This window comes from Gastrolobium bilobum, unplaced genomic scaffold (genome assembly GCF_033153095.1).
Source record: "Gastrolobium bilobum isolate Gb01-03AN ecotype WA unplaced genomic scaffold, APGP_CSIRO_Gbil_v1 utg2833, whole genome shotgun sequence".
In the NCBI taxonomy this organism is placed as follows: Eukaryota; Viridiplantae; Streptophyta; class Magnoliopsida; order Fabales; family Fabaceae; genus Gastrolobium; species Gastrolobium bilobum.
Window position 1 is genome coordinate 679,897 of NW_026899149.1, and position 19,174 is coordinate 699,070.

The 19,174-nt window shown below is 31.3% G+C and overlaps 2 protein-coding genes across 2 annotated transcripts; one reads left to right on the forward strand and one right to left on the reverse strand.

Annotated features, from left to right (window-relative positions):
* The first annotated feature begins 464 nt into the window (after positions 1-464).
* On the forward strand, positions 465-14,146 carry LOC133287714 (ent-copalyl diphosphate synthase 1-like). The gene is made up of 15 exons (XM_061485375.1): positions 465-522; positions 8,922-9,002; positions 9,350-9,441; positions 9,560-9,863; positions 9,999-10,182; positions 10,559-10,773; positions 11,122-11,242; positions 11,367-11,479; positions 11,837-12,063; positions 12,313-12,428; positions 12,724-12,822; positions 12,919-13,155; positions 13,321-13,447; positions 13,638-13,829; positions 13,913-14,146. The coding sequence occupies exons 1-15, from the start codon at positions 465-467 to the stop codon at positions 14,144-14,146; spliced, it is 2,400 nt and encodes a 799-aa protein (XP_061341359.1).
* A 693-nt stretch (positions 14,147-14,839) lies between these two features.
* On the reverse strand, positions 14,840-17,164 carry LOC133287737 (fatty-acid-binding protein 1). The gene is made up of 4 exons (XM_061485404.1): positions 16,743-17,164; positions 16,363-16,612; positions 16,015-16,106; positions 14,840-15,231 (listed from the first exon to the last, which is right to left on the reverse strand). Exons 1-4 carry the CDS (start codon positions 17,089-17,091, stop codon positions 15,083-15,085), a joined length of 840 nt encoding a protein of 279 aa, XP_061341388.1. The 5' UTR covers positions 17,092-17,164; the 3' UTR covers positions 14,840-15,082.
* Positions 17,165-19,174: the final 2,010 nt, after the last annotated feature.

The following is a 19,174-nucleotide window of genomic DNA, read 5'->3' on the forward strand; positions in this document are numbered from 1 at the left end:
TATAATTTATGTTTGTTAATTATTTTAGTTTAATTCAATATACATTAATATAAATTATTTTATAACTATTAATTAATTATTTTTAGGAGTGTTAATTAATTTTATTTAATTTAGTTTAAGTGATGTTAATTTTTTTTGAACCGTTAAATAATGTAATTTAATTTAGGACTGTCCATGAATTAAATATAATTTATGTTTGTTAATTATTCTAGTTTAGTTCAGTCTATATTAATTTAAATTATTTTATGACACACATGGAACATGCTATGCTGCATAGCATGTTTGACACGTGACAGAAATGTTGACTAAACATGCTATGCTGCATAACGCGTTAGCCATGAGTCACAAAAGCTGACTAAGGATGCTATGCTGCATAACACGTTTGTTGCCACGTATGTTTGAACTTTGGTTTCTAAGCTTGTACATTAAAGTTTTGATGATTACAAAGCACCAACAAGCTCAACATGGATGCACAACATAGAAGGCATTGCAACAAGTCCCAAATGGCACTAGAAAACCAAGGTAACTTGCTAAAGTGGAAGATTAACTTAAAAGTGCAAAGTTAACATCAAAGTCAAAGATTCAAGTGAAAAAAGGAACTAGAAGACTCAAAGGATGAAGACTTTTGAAGATACTTGAAGACTTGTGCTTTAATTTTGTGTCATGTACTTTTAGAGTCTTATGACGTATGAAGTTGAGTTTATTGAGCCATATTTCTCTAGATTGCACTTAGAAGTATAAACTCATGCATTGTCATACAAGTCTCACAAACATGAAAATTAAGGAAAGAAAAAGCAAATTATTTTTTAATTCAAATATATTTTTTCAATATTTAGTTTTTGATTTGGAAAAGAAAAAGTTGATTTGAAATTAATTTCTTTTTTTAAAAGATTTGATTTGATTTTTGATTTGAAAAAGAAAAAGTTAATTTGAAATTTATTTCCTTTTTAAATATTTGATTAGATTTGGTTTTTGATTTGAGATTGATTTCCTTTTTAAAAGATTTAATTTGATTTGATTTGATCTAGACATAGGCTTACATAGATTGCAGATTTTTAATTCATTTGCTTAATGCTTAATTCAAGAGGAATTACTAGGACACTAGGATTCTAATTGGGTTAAAGGGTTGAAAACACTAAGACATTAGGGTTCAACTATTTAACAGGGACATAATGAATTGTTTGAGCTAATAAATTAGTTAATTATAAAATACAATTTAGGAATATAAGGGAGGATCGAAGGTGAAGTGCATCCTGGCTGCAGCTTCTTTTACAATTTTTCATAACTCATATTTCCTTGATATTCTTGCATGCTTTTGAATTTTATTTTTTTTAAAATTCTGTTTTTAAATTACAACAAACAATTACCTTCACAATCAAACTTAATTCTTTCCAATTTAAAGGGAATAGTTAAAATTAGTCATTGGTGCATTAATCCTTGTGGGAAGATATCTTACTTCCACTTTTATTACTTGAAACGAACGGTATACTTGCTGATTTCGCAACAGTAAGAGAAAACTATTTTTATATATGTAAAAAAGGATAAACTTCCAACTAGGGAAAAAAATCAACAATAGAAATCATAAAACATGATTTAGAAAATTTGTCATTTCTAAAAAGTAGTTCCCTAATTAAGAATAGCAAGTATAAATATTTTTTGTAAGTCATAAAATGTGTGAAGAAAATTGAAAAATGGAACCACCAAACTTTTTTTATCAGGAAAATTGAAAAACCTTTTTGTTGAAGAAAATTGATATTTGAAAACATAAATGGATTTTAAAATCGATTATGTGAGAAAGTATTAACACCCTATATCTTTCGTTTAAAAATGGTTATCTTGGATTGGTTGCCTGAACTTATTTTACCCTTTTAATAATTAGTAATAAAGATTAACAAGCTAGGAAGACTAAATTCTAACATTTACAATGAAATAATTTTAGCAAAAAAAATTAAACAAAATAACAATTTCAAAAAAATGTGAAAGGACAAAAAAAGAAAAGAAAACCTAAATTAACTAAACATCTCAAGATTTAACAATGTCCCAGAATTGAAAAATAATTAATTTTAGTTTTGTATTTTATTATTTTTAACATTCTTTGATAAAAAATATATATCAAAATATGATGTATACATAACTAGAATCTAAGGGCCTGTTTGGTATGATGTATAAAGTCTGATAGTATAAGCTTATACTATACGTTATGACATTTTTAGTTGTTTGATGTGACCATCGTATAGTATAAGCTTATACAGTAGGATCCTTTTATACATCAAAATGATGTATAACTTAATCAAGCCTAATATGATAGGATTAAGCCTGATAAGGGTTGATGTATTAACTAATGCAATTCTCAAGAATTAATATATTATTTTAATATTAATATATTGTAATAAAAAATAATTTTTTAATATGTAAATTTTTAAAATATTGGATATTTTTATTTTTATAAAAATTAATATATTTTTTGGACACACTGATCAACATATTTCTATAAAATTAATCTCATATGACATATTTGGAAGAATTATATAAATTCATTATTAAAAGATATTTTTGTGAAAAATATTTATTTTTATCCTATCTAGTATTATATACAGTGCATTACCAAACATTGGATGATATTATCTTATACAATATATTATCTTACACAATATCATGCCAAACGCTGGATAGTATTAAAATTTAATCAGGTCTTATACTATCAGATCTTATACTATCATACGTTATCCTATACTATATACCAAACATGCCTTAAAATGACAAAAAAAACTAAGAACGACAACGTACATGTATAAATGAGAAAAAAAATAAAAAAAAATAAAGCTCATCCTTTCTTTTTAAGTTCGACACTTTTTCTTTTTATTTTTTATTATGTCAATTTAATTTTTTTTACACAAACACAAATTAGTGTGTACCCCCATCATCACGTACGCCTTGGGACCATGAATGTGTAGCAACTATTGGATTTATGCGGAAGCGATTTAGGACATAGTACATTGCTATGCTCACTGAATCATCCTCGTTTCACAATTATCTCTTGGTGCGCAGATCTCGTGTAGAATCTTCCCTTGTATGATTCCTCTTCACAAACGCTCACCTCAGCGCCGCAGCACGAACAACCTCCTTGAAGCTGGAGTGTGACAGATCTTCCAGACTATGTCTCAAGGGCAAATGGGAAGTGTGTGGGCACTCTCTCACTTTCAGGGAAATGACCTTACCTCAGCCTTTGCAACTACCAAAATGAAGACTAGAGAGGCTGATGACTGTAAGTGTAGAATATATATGGGTTCTAAGAAATCCTAACCCTTAGCATAATGGACTTTAGGTTTCTTAGGCTTTTCTTACACACTAGGTGCTATTGGACTTTAGTGAAAGAGCAAAACCCAACAGAATGCATAAAAAAAAAAAGAATCATGTAGTCAGAATTCTATAAAGGAAACAAGACCAATGAGGTAGAGAAAAAAAGCAACTTACTACTCACCCTTTTTAAGAAGATGTTGCAAAGTAATCCCAACATTGAATAAAAAATATATATAACAAGCAACCATGTGATGAAGTTTACGAGACATACATTCACCAAAGACAACATGATTCCACTTTGTTACTAAATTCTAAGAAAAAAATATTATAACCATAGCATGAAGAAGGAAAAATTAAAAGAAGAAGAAGGAAAAGGCTAATGTACGGTTCATTTGAAAGAAGATCATAACCACCAAATCATTACATCTTACAATCTCAGTGTACAAGAGATGAGATTAGCAAGATTAGATTATATAGGAGCGTGACACTTAGGTAGTGTTTGGTAGGAGTTATCTTTGAAAATAGATAGGTATATGAGATTGGTATTCTATTTATATCATGTTTAGTACAAGACATTAGAATATTTTACCAGCAAAGTTATTTGCCAAGCGTTCGATAGTTGCTTGTAAAATGGGACCAAATACATTGTGCAAGAATACCACTTGGGATGTGATATTTGAAGATGACCGGAGAAATAGAAAAAAGAACTATAAATTGTTGACAAAAAATACCTTCGATTCTAAGGGTTATTCACATTCAAAAATTATAAAAGGGTTATTTTTGTCATTTAAACTCTTTTTCCCATCAATATTTTATCTTCAACCAAACATACATTCATAAAATTTTATCCAATTTTTCTTGTAATATTTCGGCCTATCAAATAACTTTTTTTAAATTTTCCTACCAAACTTGTTTTCCCACCATATTCCTAGTAATTATATTTCCTTGGAAAAAAATTTCTCCTCTACCAAATGCTCCCTTACAGTATAATATAAACTATTAAAAAGATTTTCACCCAATATTTTAAGTTTTTGAATTAAAATGATTCTTTATATTGTATCAAAGCTTCAGTAGTCAAAATGTCAGAGTTCAATTCTCACTGACCTGCATAATATTCGCGCTTCAAGTCCAACTGACTTTTGCGTAAGGGATGTGTTAGAGAATAATATAAACCATTAGACCCAACAACAACTTAAGGTAAGTTTTGGGTTGAAACTACTCCAAAATTAGAAAGGAAAGCTTCCGGTGAATCTCCAATTTTCTCTACACAAGTTCAGTTGCAAGATCGAAAAGCTTCTCCTCACTTCCCTCTTCGTTTGTGGTCTTCCTGCTCTCTTTTGTTGCCTCTCCTTAATTGATCTTTGCGTTTTCTCTTTTACTTCTCCTCTGTCACTGTGAATCCTCTTTTTCCTCCCTCTTCGCTATGTTCTCGTCCTTGATAATATTGCCCCCGTTCACTTGCAGTGCTCTCTCCTCCACAAAACTCTCAACTAAAAGAAATGAATATACTCTTCATTGACAAATAATTTGGAGACAACCCCTGCAACTCATCCCTTGCGGAGATAGGATGTAACTTTTCTCTGGCCATTTTTCCACCAAGAATAGGGTAACCCCAAGAAGAGCAAACACAAGATTCATAAAGATAGTTCCAAGAAGTCTTCTCTTTCCAGCAAAGCCATGATCCCTTTGCCCATTCCACTGACTGCTTCCATGTGAGCAAGGATGGGGTGTACTGCTAATTTGAACTTTGCCAAAAGAAAGATACCAATGAAGCATAGGTAATATAGGACCTTATGAAGCTCCATATTCATTATTGAAAAATGGGGTTGTGGCGGGATCTGAAGAACGAACAAAGCACTTTGTCCTGGAGTCTGCAATTTTAGCAGGATAACATCTTTTGGCAGAAACATTTTTTTTTATTATTTATTGAGTGAGGACAAAATGATGTTGCCGCCACTTGAGAAATAGGTGAAGTGAAAATAATGCATGGAGTAACGATGTTGATGTTGATGTTTGATGTTGGTTATGTGCCCTGAGTATATGTAAAGTTCTTGTAAAGAAAGAACAAAAAATGCATCTAGTACCCTAAAATTTTGGAAGGACATAGATTTTGATTTGGTTGTTTGAATCGGGTGATTTTTTTTATTTCACGTAATTTTTTGAAGTCTATGCAATGACAAATACTTGGAGGGGATTTGGTCAATTTTTTGTTGAAAAAATGCTTCCTTGTTTCTATGAATATAATGTTATTTAATTCCTATTCCCATTTCTCATTATCCAACAATAACAAATAATGGTGACTTATTATTTCAATGGATAGGAGATTATGTAAAACTTATTGAACTTGTCCGAAACTAGGTATCTGTATTCCAAAATAGATGAAGTACATTGACGATGACTGAAGATGCGCATCATAATAGACATATAGGACATTGATGAGTTGCATCTGTTTTTGTGCGTGACTAGTTGCACGCAGAAAGAGGCGCTATTGCGCTTATTCTGGTGCGCAACTGGTTGCATTAATTTTGTAAATACTTTGCAAATCACTTTAATTTTGTAATTTTTTATTTAAAATGCATTATTTTAATTTTTTGGCCATTCATATAGATGTAGAAATGGTTAAACTTCAAACTAAGGAAAAAATCAACAACAGAAATCATAAAACATGATTTAGAAAATTCATCACTTCTAAAAATTAGTTCCCTAATTAAGAATAGTAAGTATAAAATGAAGAATAAATATTTTTAAGAAGACACTAAATGTTTCAATTTTGATACAATAAATTATTTTTGAACGAATTGAGTTTCCTTTTAAAATAGCTCAAACCTGGAAAACTATTCAAATATGGGGAAAAATGGATAAACTTCAAACTAGGGAAAAAATCAACAATTAGAAATCATAAAACACGATTCAGGAAATTTATCTATTCTAAATTGTAGTTCCCTAGTTAAGAATAGTAAGTATAAAATGAAGAATAAATATTTTTAACAAGTCACAAAATATTTCAATTTTGATACAATGAATTATTTTTGAACGAACTGAGTTTCCTTTTAAAATAATTCAATACTTAAGACCTATTCATATGTATTTAAAAATGGATAAACTTCAAACTAGAGAAAAAAATCAACAATAGAAATCATAAAACATGATTTAGGAAATTTATCAATTCTAAAATGCAGTCCCCTAATTAATAATATTATCTATAAAAAGAAGATTAAGTATTTTTAATATGTTCAAAATTTTAAAATATTTATTATTTTCTATTTTAAGTAGGTAACACAATTTACTAAAAAGTATTAATTAAATACTCATTAACCATTATTTTTATTTGGATACTTATTAATCTCAATACAAATCAAGTAAAATATAAATATGGTGGTAGGTGAATCATTAATTATGGAAAATTAGTCAAGTTTTGAATCATAACGAATAAGGTACAAGTAATTTCCTATGTATTTAGAAAAGAGGTGGATGCAATGATAGAAGTTGAGTTGGTGCAAGACAGTTGAGTCGGTGAGGAATGACTTTGGTTAGATCCCTGTCAATGCTATTTTGGGGGCATAAAATCTTTGTTGATTTATTCTTGTACTCGAAATTAGTCCCTTAACCGGCTTAAAGAGCCAAAACTTATTAAGATATTTGAAAAAATCTACTCACCTTAAAAAAATAATTAGAGTTGATAGAAAAAAGAAAAGAGGTAAGATGTATAAAACAAAGGGAAATTCTTTTTTTATATTGTATCAGACAAATTGTCTCATATGATACACAAAAAAGTGGATGAGACTCACTCTTTTTTTTCTCTCTCTTCTCCTTCGTGGGTCTCACCTACTTTTTTTTGTGTTGCATATAAAATAATTTATCTCATGTAACATAAAAAAAAATCAAACTCCAAAACAAAATACTTCGAAATTTTACCACATTGAAAAAGAAAGTCCACAATTTTACACCGTGGGGAAAAACACGAATCAAAATGGAGATGACTATCACTCAGTTTTCTATGTATTTAGATGAGAAATGAGACGTATAGAAATAAAATAATTTAATATTTTGTTAGAATTAACTATGGTTATGAATAAGAAGTTGAAAATGTGTGCTTTATAAATAACTATTGGTTCAAATGGTAAAGAAATTGTTTCCCTTCTAAAAATTTCGCGTTTAAGAAATAAAAAAAATGTGTTTTCCGCGCTGGACACGTGTGTCATTTCAAACCATGCCGTTCTTATTTTATAAACAGGGTATCCATAGGCATTTGTACATTTCATAAAATTATCATCTCTTTTTTCTCGTTAGATATTTAAGTTTCGTTCATTTTATCCATGTGTATTCATTGGGTTCGAATTTTTAATTTTCTTGAATGTACTAATTGCTAGAGAAGTTTAATATAAATCTAGTAGATATTACTCACAGGATTAAGTTGTTATGTTGAATTAGTGTCATTTATATGAAATAATTTCCAAACACATATATTCCTTCACATTATTTTTGTTATTATTTTCCAAATTAAAAAAAGGATAGTCCAGAATTTTTCACCGCTGTTGAAATACACGAACCAAAATGGAGGTGAGACATCATCACATAGTTTAAGTTTCCTCTCCATGTTATCTATGACTATAAGTACTTTGAAATGCTTCTTGATTTCCTGAGCCATAGTCCATAGCAAGACCAAAAGGATTCAGAAGAACCAGTGCATCATGATGACTTTTCAGTTGTCCTTTCATCTCAGTCACGGGCCTTCTTGTGCGAGACCTGCAGCCCAATCCGACTATCCTTTCAAGTTCTTCCTTCCATTGGGGGCCGGTGTGTTTGTTTTAATCTTGTTTTATTTATTTAAATTCTTCTTTTTAATTGATTGTCTTCAATTCTAATAATTTTCATAATATTTACATTTATAAATGTGTAGTCTCCAAAATGATTTTAACATTATTCCGTATTAGAGATCCTATCTCATTTTCTATGTATTGGTGTTACAAGACGTAGTATCTCATTTTCGAAAGTCATCTTTTGAGAAATATAATCCATTTTTATTGTACAGCCTCGTGTATTTTATGACAACACCAATCACTTCCCCTTAAACTCGTGTATTTTATGACAACAATCAACCACATGTAATCTATGGATAACACATGACACCTCAAATTATGGCTCATGTCAATATGTGGAATAAAATGAATTATGTACGAGTTTGGATAAATAACAAAAATTAGTATTATATCGTGTCACGGGTTGAATCGCGTGACCCATATATCAACCCTCAAAATTTTTGTCAAAAAAATAAAAATAAAAGTTAAAATTTTGGTGAATATGATAATCAATTGCAGGTCGCGGGTCAACCCGTATATTTTATTTATTTGTTTTTAATTTTTTTAGAAAAAAATAATCTTTCAATTTTTGTGAAATCGTGTTCAAATTGGTCAGTTTGACTTGTGGGTCAAACCTTGATACAACACAAATCTTATCCGCCAACACATTTTGCCACTTTAGAAAATTCTTGTAGCCTTACCCTTGTATAAGAGTAAAAAAAAAAAAATTATACAGAATTTTTTTTCGTATATGTGTAGGGTATGTAGAATAGTAAAATACCCCTACGTACTGATCGAACGTTCCTTTCAAAATTCAAACAGGTATACGTCCCCTCCGAATCATTGAAGGCAGACATGATAACAAGTCTGTTGAATTTCAGCCAAATTGCTCTGGGACACAAGGTGATATATATTTTAGTTAGTTTATTAGAAGATTTATATTTGTTATACGTGGATTATTATTTCTTTTGCAACAGGAGATAATATTATCACCTACAACTTATTTTGGGATTCGAGGCAAAAAATTCAAGGTATTTTAGTAGAATTTATTGTGATAAACATTGTAAAATACTTTGCAATTTTTTTTAAAAATCCAAAATTATGTCATTTTAAAGTTGTTTGAGATAATTTTATATTCTGTTGTACGAAAAACGTTTTTTCCTTATTTATATATTAGTTAAGTAAGGTCACTTTGTATCTTTCTTTTTCTATTCAGTATCGAAATTAATATAGTTAAGTCTATTTAGCAGAATATGTTAATGAAGTGTCTCGGGACAATGTGCCAACGTTCAAATGGCTAGAGACTGTGAAGGATGAGAAAGACGGCGAAACTCTGCACCAGGTGCATGTTGTCACACTCTTAACCTGTCCCTTAGATTTATAACTATATATCACATACGCATATATATGAAGACTCTTGACATCTGATATTTGATTTGTGACCGTAATTAATTCTGAAGGTTTTGGTAATAAACGAGATTAGAAAGCAGATAAACGCCGTCAAATTGATGTTGGGTTCCATGGAAGATGGAGAGATAAGCATATCAGCTTATGACACGGCATGGGTTGCTCTCATAAAAAATGTTGATGATGAAAATGCACCTCAATTTCCGACATGTCTTGAATGGATTGCAAATAATCAGCTTCCTGATGGCTCATGGGGAGACAGTGAATTATTCATAGCCTATGATCGGATTCTCAACACGTTAGCTTGTGTTATCGCATTAAGATCATGGAATGTGCACCCTGAAAAGTGTGACAAGGGTAATTTTATAACCAAGACTTTCATTGCTTTCTGATTTTTTGTGTTCCCCTATTTTTTATTTATTAATGTAATAGACCAACGAAAGAGGCATTAATTTAATCTATTTCGACTGTACATATACATTTATATTACAGGAATGACATTTTTTATGGAAAATCTATACAAGCTTCAGGATGAAAATTATGAGCATATGCCAATTGGGTTTGAAGTTGCTTTCCCTTCTCTTCTCGATATAGCTCGAAGTTTGAATATTGAAGTGCCAGATGATTCTCCTATCTTGAAAAACATCTTTGCAATGAGAGACATAAAGCTCACAAAGTATATATTCTCATAACCCTAAAGTTGGATGTAATGATATGTTTATCCGGGCCTTTAACACTTTTTTTTATACTGAGATTTGAACTTATGACCTTACGTAAATTATTTAAATTCTTCAATATTAGATAACTCCTAGTAACTTCATTTTTTATAGTTATATATGTATATAATGATAATAGATTATCTCATATCACATGAGATGATGAGAAAATAAGAGAGAGAAATATGTTAGAAAAATCTAAATTAAAACCATCAATATAAGTATTACTTACACATTTAAGTTATTGGATTGAATTTGTAATTTTTTTTTAAATTAATAATCTTTTACTTGACTCTGTGTAATATTTTATTTGCATGTACCGTGTGCACGGGATAGAATACCCAAAGAGGTGATGCATAAGGTGCCCACAACACTGCTCCATAGTTTGGAGGGAATGCCGAATTTGGAGTGGAAGCAACTTCTAAAGCTGCAGTCCCAAGACGGGTCATTTTTGTTCTCTCCATCCTCCACAGCCTTCGGCTTCATCCGGACCCAAGATGAAAATGCACTCCAATACCTCGAAAAAACAGTTAAGAGGTTCAATGGTGGAGGTAAAAGTGTCTTGGACAAAGCTGATTTTATCAAACTTTTTATACAAACTTTTTTCAATGAAAATTTTAAAAATTTAAATTATAAAAGAAGTATTGTAATAAAAAAAAATCTTTTTTTTTATAGCCACATTCTTTATCTTTTAATTCCAACTATATTTTTCAATTGAAGTAATGGTGTGACTTAATATACTAACTTGAATTAATTAACATTTGAAACAAATAAATAATTTAGTACAATCTTCAACAAAAAAAGAAAAATAGCAAAAAAAATAGAACAACTCAAATCTACATTTTTTTTGGTGCTAACATATAAGCCAAAGTAATTATTTTATTTCTTTACTTTGCCAGTTCCAAATGTGTACCCGGTGGATCTGTTTGAACACATCTGGGTTGTTGATCGGCTGGAACGCCTTGGAATTTCGAGATATTTTCAGCAAGAGATCAAGGACTGTACGAGTTATGTTTCAAGGTGCATGGGATAAGTTTATCTATGATTGGAAATACTTAAAAAGAAAGTGTGAATGCTAGAAAAGAAAGGTGCAATGTCTTTTAGTTAAATAATTACTTGATAAATGTACCTTAAAATTTTTCAGATATTGGACTGAGAAGGGTATTTGCTGGGCAAAGAATTCAGAGGTTCAAGACATAGATGACACAGCAATGGGATTTAGACTGCTAAGGTTGCATGGCCACCAAGTTTCACCTAGTAAGTTTGATATTGCATATCGAATACTTTAAAAAAACATAATAACATATATCTTTGTTCCTTCCATCATTTATATATATATATATATATATATAGGTAGAATCTTTGACACCGGTGTCAAATTTAAAGTTTGACACCTCATGTGAGAGTCATTAGATCAAAAAATATCAATGGTGTCACATGTTTACAAATCATAGTCGATCTTTTTTGATCTAATGACTCTCAGATGAGTGTCGAATTTGACATCAGTGTCAAAGGATCCTACCTCTCTTTCTCTGTATGTATTGTTTCGAGAGAGATAAATGATTTTCACAAATTAATGAATAAAGTGGTTAATGTTGATTCCGAATTTGGTAGATGTGTTCAAGCAGTTTGAGAAAAGTGGTGAATTCTTCTGCTTCTCTGGGCAGTCAAGCCAAGCAGTGACAGGAATGTTTAATCTTTATAGAGCTTCTCAAGTGCTATTTCCAGGAGAGAAGATTCTTGAGGATGCCAAGTACTTCTCAGCCAAATTTTTAACTGAGAAACGTGCTGCTAATGAGCTCCTTGATAAATGGATCGTAACTAAAGATTTACCTGGCGAGGTGAGTTCCAATGTCGCTACAACTGACTTATTAGTTATTATATATATAAAATAAGCAACCTAACTTCGTACTTTGTGTCCACGCACGTATGTACCGAGAAAAACAATAAAAATGTGAATCGCTTAGTTTATGTTGTTATTATGATTATAAGTAAATAAAAAATTTATAAATATTCGTGACTATATATGTTATTTTATTTACTCTCATGTTGGGAATTTTAGTTCATTAACATTGTAACAAATATTACAGGTGGGTTACGCGCTGGACGTGCCCTGGTATGCAAGCTTACCTCGATTGGAGACAAGATTTTACATTGAACAATATGGTGGTGGGAGTGATGTTTGGATTGGCAAGACCCTTTACAGGTACGAATCTTTTAATCGCAATCCTAATAAATCCAATAACATTATCACTTTTGTGATTTGTCAGACCCAGCTCAAAGGTACTCAATAGTAATCATTTGTCAATCATTCAATGGGAGGATAATTTTTAAAAAATATAAGAAACAAGTGAATCATTCAGTGAGGAAATCAAAATACATCGGAGGCATAAGGAAACGTGTTAAAAATATTTAAATGAAATCATTCATGTATTTTTATGTAATGAGTTAAACTTCTGTGGTATTTAGTTCACAAATCAAATTATTCTCTTTTTTAACAGGATGCCGTATGTGAATAATGATGTTTATCTCGAGCTTGCAAAATTGGATTACAACAACTGTCAAGCAGTACATTCTACAGAATGGGAAAAAATCCAAAGGTGATCAGTGTAACCAAAATGCCCTCCATTTTATGCTTCTTCCCGAAAGCAATAGCGAATTAACTTCCAATTTTTGCAATGACATCTATATGTTAGGTGGTACTCGGAATCAGGAATAGAGGGGTTTGGATTGAGTAAAGGAAATCTCCTGTTTGCTTATTTTTTGGCAGCAGCCACTATATTTGAGCCTGAGAGGTCTCTAGAGCGACTTGCACGGACTAAAACAGCAGCTTTGCTCGAGACACTGAGGTCCTATATCAAGGATGAACAAACTAAGAGTGCATTTGTAGATAAGTTCAATAACAGCATTATCAGACGAGACAACTCAAACAAGTAAACATGACATTCATTGTTTGTCCTGTCAAACAATTCTCCTGCATGCCTATTTACGTTTTAATGCGTACCTTAGTTCCATAAAATTTTGTGCTTGACAAAATATAATACATGGTAATTAAATGATATCAGTGATGAAACAAACTCTGTCTTGAACGTGTGTAGCAGGTGGTTTAACAAGAGCAAGAGAGAGGAGGAACTCCTGGGGATTTTGCTGATAACCATTGATCACCTTGGGTTTGAAATGTTTCGGGTTCATGGTCAGGAAATTTCCCATTATTTGAATCAAATAGTGAGTGGAAACCCCTTTTGAGGTTTATAACTTTATATGCACTTCTATAAACACAGTCAACACTTAGTTTCTATTATATGAAATATGTCAATTAGCAAGAACTCTAGAAGTTTCTATTATATGAAATATGTCAATTAGCAAGAACTCTAGAATTTCTCGCTAAAACTTGTCCTTTTGTTCGAATGATCAGTGGCAAAGCTGGTTGACAAGTTGGCAAAATGAAGGAAGGAGCTCAAAAAGAGAAGCAGCGCTGCTTGTGGAAATCATAAATTTAACGTCGGGTTGTTGGTCAGAAGAACTACAGTTCAATCCTCAGTACCAGAGATTGTTAGAAGTTGCAAACAGAGTCTGCCATGGAATCCGTAATTTTCAAAGCAAAAAGGTCAGTAATAGAGGCTAACATGATACCTAATCAGTCTAGATTAAGTTCCAGATCCTGAGATTATACATTTCTGCTATTGTCAGGCAAATGACAGTGGCTGCGGCAACCTGAGTACAACCAGCATCACCACCTCCAAAATAGAATCAGAAATGCAAGAACTTGTACAATTGGTGCTCCAAAATTCCTCACATGGTATGCACTCCAATATCAAGAATTCATTCCTCATGGTGGCCAAGAGCTTCTACTATGCAGCATATTGTGACCCAGAGACCATTAACTCTCATATTGACAAAGTTCTCTTTCAAAAAGTGATATAAATCATTAATAATGTTCAGAACTAGTCTCACCGTTCATTATGTTGTTTTCCCTTCCAGTCCCATTGGGATTTAAACCTAGAACCTCCAAGATCATGTACCCAATGCTCATTAATAAATTGAACTAGTTTTTGCTGAAGTTGCTACACATGGACAACTGCGAATGCAGTAAAGTGATATTAGGTGCCAAAATTTCTTATTTGGTTTTGAGCTCGTCGAATTGCCTCAAAGTAGGGATATTTTTTTCAAATTAGTGTACTTGAGCCCTCTACCTCCAAGCATCTCTCTACCAACTAAGAAAACATTAATAGGACATGAGATTCTAATGAACTCTGTGATTCGGAAGACATTTGAGAGAAGGGAATTATCTCTGACAATCAGACATTTCAAGTCTTCAACTAAGATAATTATTGTGGACACAAGAAGAACTGTGCAGGACCTTAACATCTAAAATCTTTAATGAAAAGTAAAAAAAAGGGGATTCCTCTCAGAATTTCCAACTTGATTGGAAAGATGATGAAGAAAAGGTTCAAAGCACACTACAGGGATTGCGAACTTAAACTTCAACTGACCTTTGCACACTAGTTTTCTCAATTGATATCTAATACCAACCAGCACCTATTGAAGAGTAGAAAACAAGCAAGTGTACTATTGAAATAATTTCCTACATTTTAGTAGATCAACCATAAAGCACTGGAGCTTGAAACCTATGCTTCTACTGAAGAAAAAAAATGAATACATATGAGTCCCAAGTTATATTCTAAAAATTTGCTAGAATAAGGCAGTTATGCTGAGATATGATTACATTACCTGTTCCTATTGCAAACTCTAAGCCCAAGGGTTACATCAACAAGGTCAAATTGATAAAAAGTCATGAAAAAAAGCCCGAAGCAAGGAAATGAGAAGACTACAGTCCATGTCTTAGAGAAGATTCTTAATTTAACAGTCTATTTCTCTGAGGTAAGAAGCCATGTTGAACTCAATATCTTCTTTGGCCTGTTTATCAAATGGTTGCTCACCAATATATAAATCTAGAATTGACCGACACAGGAGTTTACTCTGGATGGTTCCCACTTCCTGTCCGTCAACTACAAGAAATAAGATAAAATTATATCAAAGATTCTTGTTGCAATGTAACATAACAAGAATAAAAATCATATAAAGCATATTATTTACTGCATACACATTAGTCACATGAAGTGACTAAAACTCCTAATAATAGGTGCTCCAGACTTGCATGCTCCAGACTTGCATTGTTTAGAGAACATGTATATATTACAGCGTACTGTTGAACCAGTTCCATTTTGAAAGCTCCCCGAGTTAAACACTTAACAGTGGTCTCTAAACAAAGACAACCTCACCAAGGTATAATTGCATAAGGTACTAAATACTTTAAACTTGAAATTAAAACCTGTATTTGTTCTATTTATACTCGCTATTTTTAGTAAGGGTAAACTCCAAAGCTCATTTGTCAAAACATTCAGTGCATTTAGAAAAAGAGAATACACATCATCCATGTTTCAACATTACCTGAATTCATTTGAGACAAAATTCTTCCCCATTATCAAATTGTCAGTTTCAGAGAATCAGAATATAAAATAGATGTAGTAGTTCCACCCATTTCCTTGTGATGGGAAAGGTATAAATGAAATATGGTCGTGGATTTGTCTTTCTGTTCCATGCATAAGCTTAATGTAGCCAGTTTGGAATGTGGTGTATTAGGGGACACTCAGTACTAATTGAAGAAAGAAGTAAACAGATGCATGAGTTCTCAACTGAATCTTCTGAATCACAGTTCAATTACTGTTCCATGCAATTTAATTCAGAAAGTTGAGAAGATGGAAATGCAGACATGGAGAAGGATATCTTACTTGATGTGCGAAGAACGTGGCCCTTCTCTCTAGAGAGATCAATAACAGATCCACGTGGTATTTTGAATTCATCTTTAAACTGTGAAGTGAACCTACATCACAGCAAGCTAGTAAAGTAAAACTAAAATATACAACAGAAAATTTTCATCCAATTGCATAAAAAAAGTTACATACGTCTCCTGAACAGACATTAATAGTAAGATTTCCCATGGTTTATCAAAGCTAAGATATCAGTAACAAATAATTTGAGCACAAATCTGCAATTTCATGATAAGTTTTATAAAATATAATATAATAACTAACACTTAATGCATGAAAACGAGATCACCAGTTGAAGGAACCATTCACCTTTGAAGCAATTCTTTATTGTCTGATCCCTCATACTTTTTAAGCCTGCTTCCTACAGTTTCTTCAAATGCATTTCGTACGGAACGAATGCTCAATTTTCCATAGACAATTTGAAGTTTAATTTTCATGGATATATCATTTTCCAAGACATCTTCAGTAAACTCCTTATTTCCCTTCAATTGGGAAATAGACAATTCCCCATATTTCTCAGAAAGATAGTTCTTTATGTCAGTATCGTCAACATAAACACCTGCAACAAATCACATAATTTAAAAAAATAAAAATAAATAAATAAGGTGCTACATGGGGAAAAGTTTTTTTTTTTAAACATTTAAATTGGTGAGGCTTGTAATTGTAGAAGGAAAATGAAGGGTTTATACCAAATTCATATACATCAATGTTCTTCAATCCGAAAATGCTTTTCTTCCTCACACCAATCCCACAGAGTTTAAGAGAAGAGCCTAGAGCCGAAGGGAACGACGCTCCGTTCTTTGACTCAACAGTGGGAATGCAATCGTCAGCCATACTCAGTGAACCCCAGAGAGGTAGCGAGTGGTCAGAAGAGAAGATGAAATTCCGGAGAAAGGGGCGGTCGTGGGAGGAGGAGGAGACGGCGACAAACGCGGCGGTGGCTCCGGCGGTGGCCGCTGCAGCGAATGCAGAGAATGGGCGTGAGAATTGAGGTGGTTGGGGCAGAGAAAACGAGAAAGGGAAACGCAGTGACCACATCTTTACTTCGTTACTTTCAATGATTCAGAATCACGACAACGAAAGACTCGAGAGTCGAGACACCGTCATACGAGTAAAATTGCGCCCATAAACAAGTAGATGACTATTTCAAACAAAACTTAAACAAAATATAGGGACACCGACCAAAATCTCAGTTTTGGCAAAAAAAAAAAATTATCAAAATGTCACGGGAACAATAAAATTTGTTAAACTGTCACGCGTTATAATTCGCTACATATAGTAGCGAATTTCAACAATTTTGACACATGATATTTTTTGGTTCTGACGTGGCATATTTTGCTATCCTGTGTAGCGAATTATTTGCATGTATAATTCACTACGAATTATGCCGCGTGGCAGTTTGAGAAATTTTACTGTTCGTGTGGCATTCTGATAATTTTTTTTGCCGTAACAAAATGGTCACTGTCCCCAAAATATACATGTGTTTATCATATGATATTATTACTATCAGCGTTAGTATCAATGTCGTTATCTTTACTCTTAGATCAACTGCGTTGATCCTATGATTATGATTTAACTTTTACAAAACTTTTTTTTTATATTTATTTAATATTTATTTTTATCTTTGTATAGTTATGATTCTTCATATTAAAAGCATTAAATATGAGGAATCAAAACTATAAAAAAGTGAAAATAAATATAACCGTTGGATTTACGTAATCAATCTAACGATGAAACAAAATGATAGTATTAGTAACATTGATAATAACACTAATTGATAGTAATAATATCCTATCTCTATCATTTTTTAGCACGAGATAAATTTATTTTTTATACGTAAAAGTATACTAGGCTTATATTTTTTTTTTCTCTATTTTTTCACATGGATTTCATATAATTTTATGTGTGTAGGAGATAATATTTATCTCCTAAAAATATAAGAAATATTAAAATATATATATATATATATATATATATATATATATATATATATATAGATGGAATTTGTGATGATTTTTTTTAAGTTGAATAATTTGATAGGTTACGACAAAAACAAAACTTATCACAATGTATTTTTTTTTATTTGGTAATCTTATCACAATGTATTTTATTATATTAAGAGTTAACATTTTTTTTTTTTTTTTAAAACTGATACTAATTACCTCTTTAGTTATTTATTTTGAAAATAAAGTTTATTTTAAGAAATTTATTTTTAAAGAATAATGTACATTTTTTTATACATTTTTTTTATTTTGATATGTTAGGGATTATATTATATCATTGTCTTTTCATTTATTTAACTTTGACAAAAAAAAAAGAATAGAGAAAAAGATAATTTATTTAACTTTACAAAAATATGATATGTACATTTTTTGCCATCTCTTTTTTATATATATATATATATATATATATATATATATATATATATAATTGCAATGTAAAAAAATGTAAATATTAGATTTTTATTAAAAATAATATTACAAATACTAACACAAAAATGTTAAAATTTGTTAAAAAATAAATAAATTCATTCATAAGTAGACTTTTGGTTATGAATTTGAATAATTTACATAAGGTTATAAACTAAAATCTCATAATCACTGTTTAAATATATATATATATATATATATATATATATATATATATATATATATATATGGAAAAAATATTTTTCAAGCTGTTTGAGATAAATTTTTATCTCTGGCCATCCCAAAACTACGTCGTTTTGATTATTTATTTCCTTATATGTATTGATTCACTCTTGAATGATTATGATTCTCCTTTTCTCTCTCTTCCTTTATCACCATCTGTGAAACACGGACACACCTTTTAGGGGGGGAAATGCGTGTCCGACACGGACACATTCGGACATGCGTCAGATACGTAGTTGACTTTTTAGGACACGTTGACTAGTGGGACACGCGAATTTGACCGTATCCGACACGCGGTCAACGTAAATGGACACGTTTTGCATTTTTTTGTAGAAAAAAATTACAATTAAAAAAATACAAAATATTTAATAAAAAACAGAAAGTCTGAACCCTATTCTCCTCCGATCCTCTCTCACGCTGGAGGCTTTCTTCTTCGTTGTCGGTGGAGGAAAGTAAAGAGAAAGAGGTCG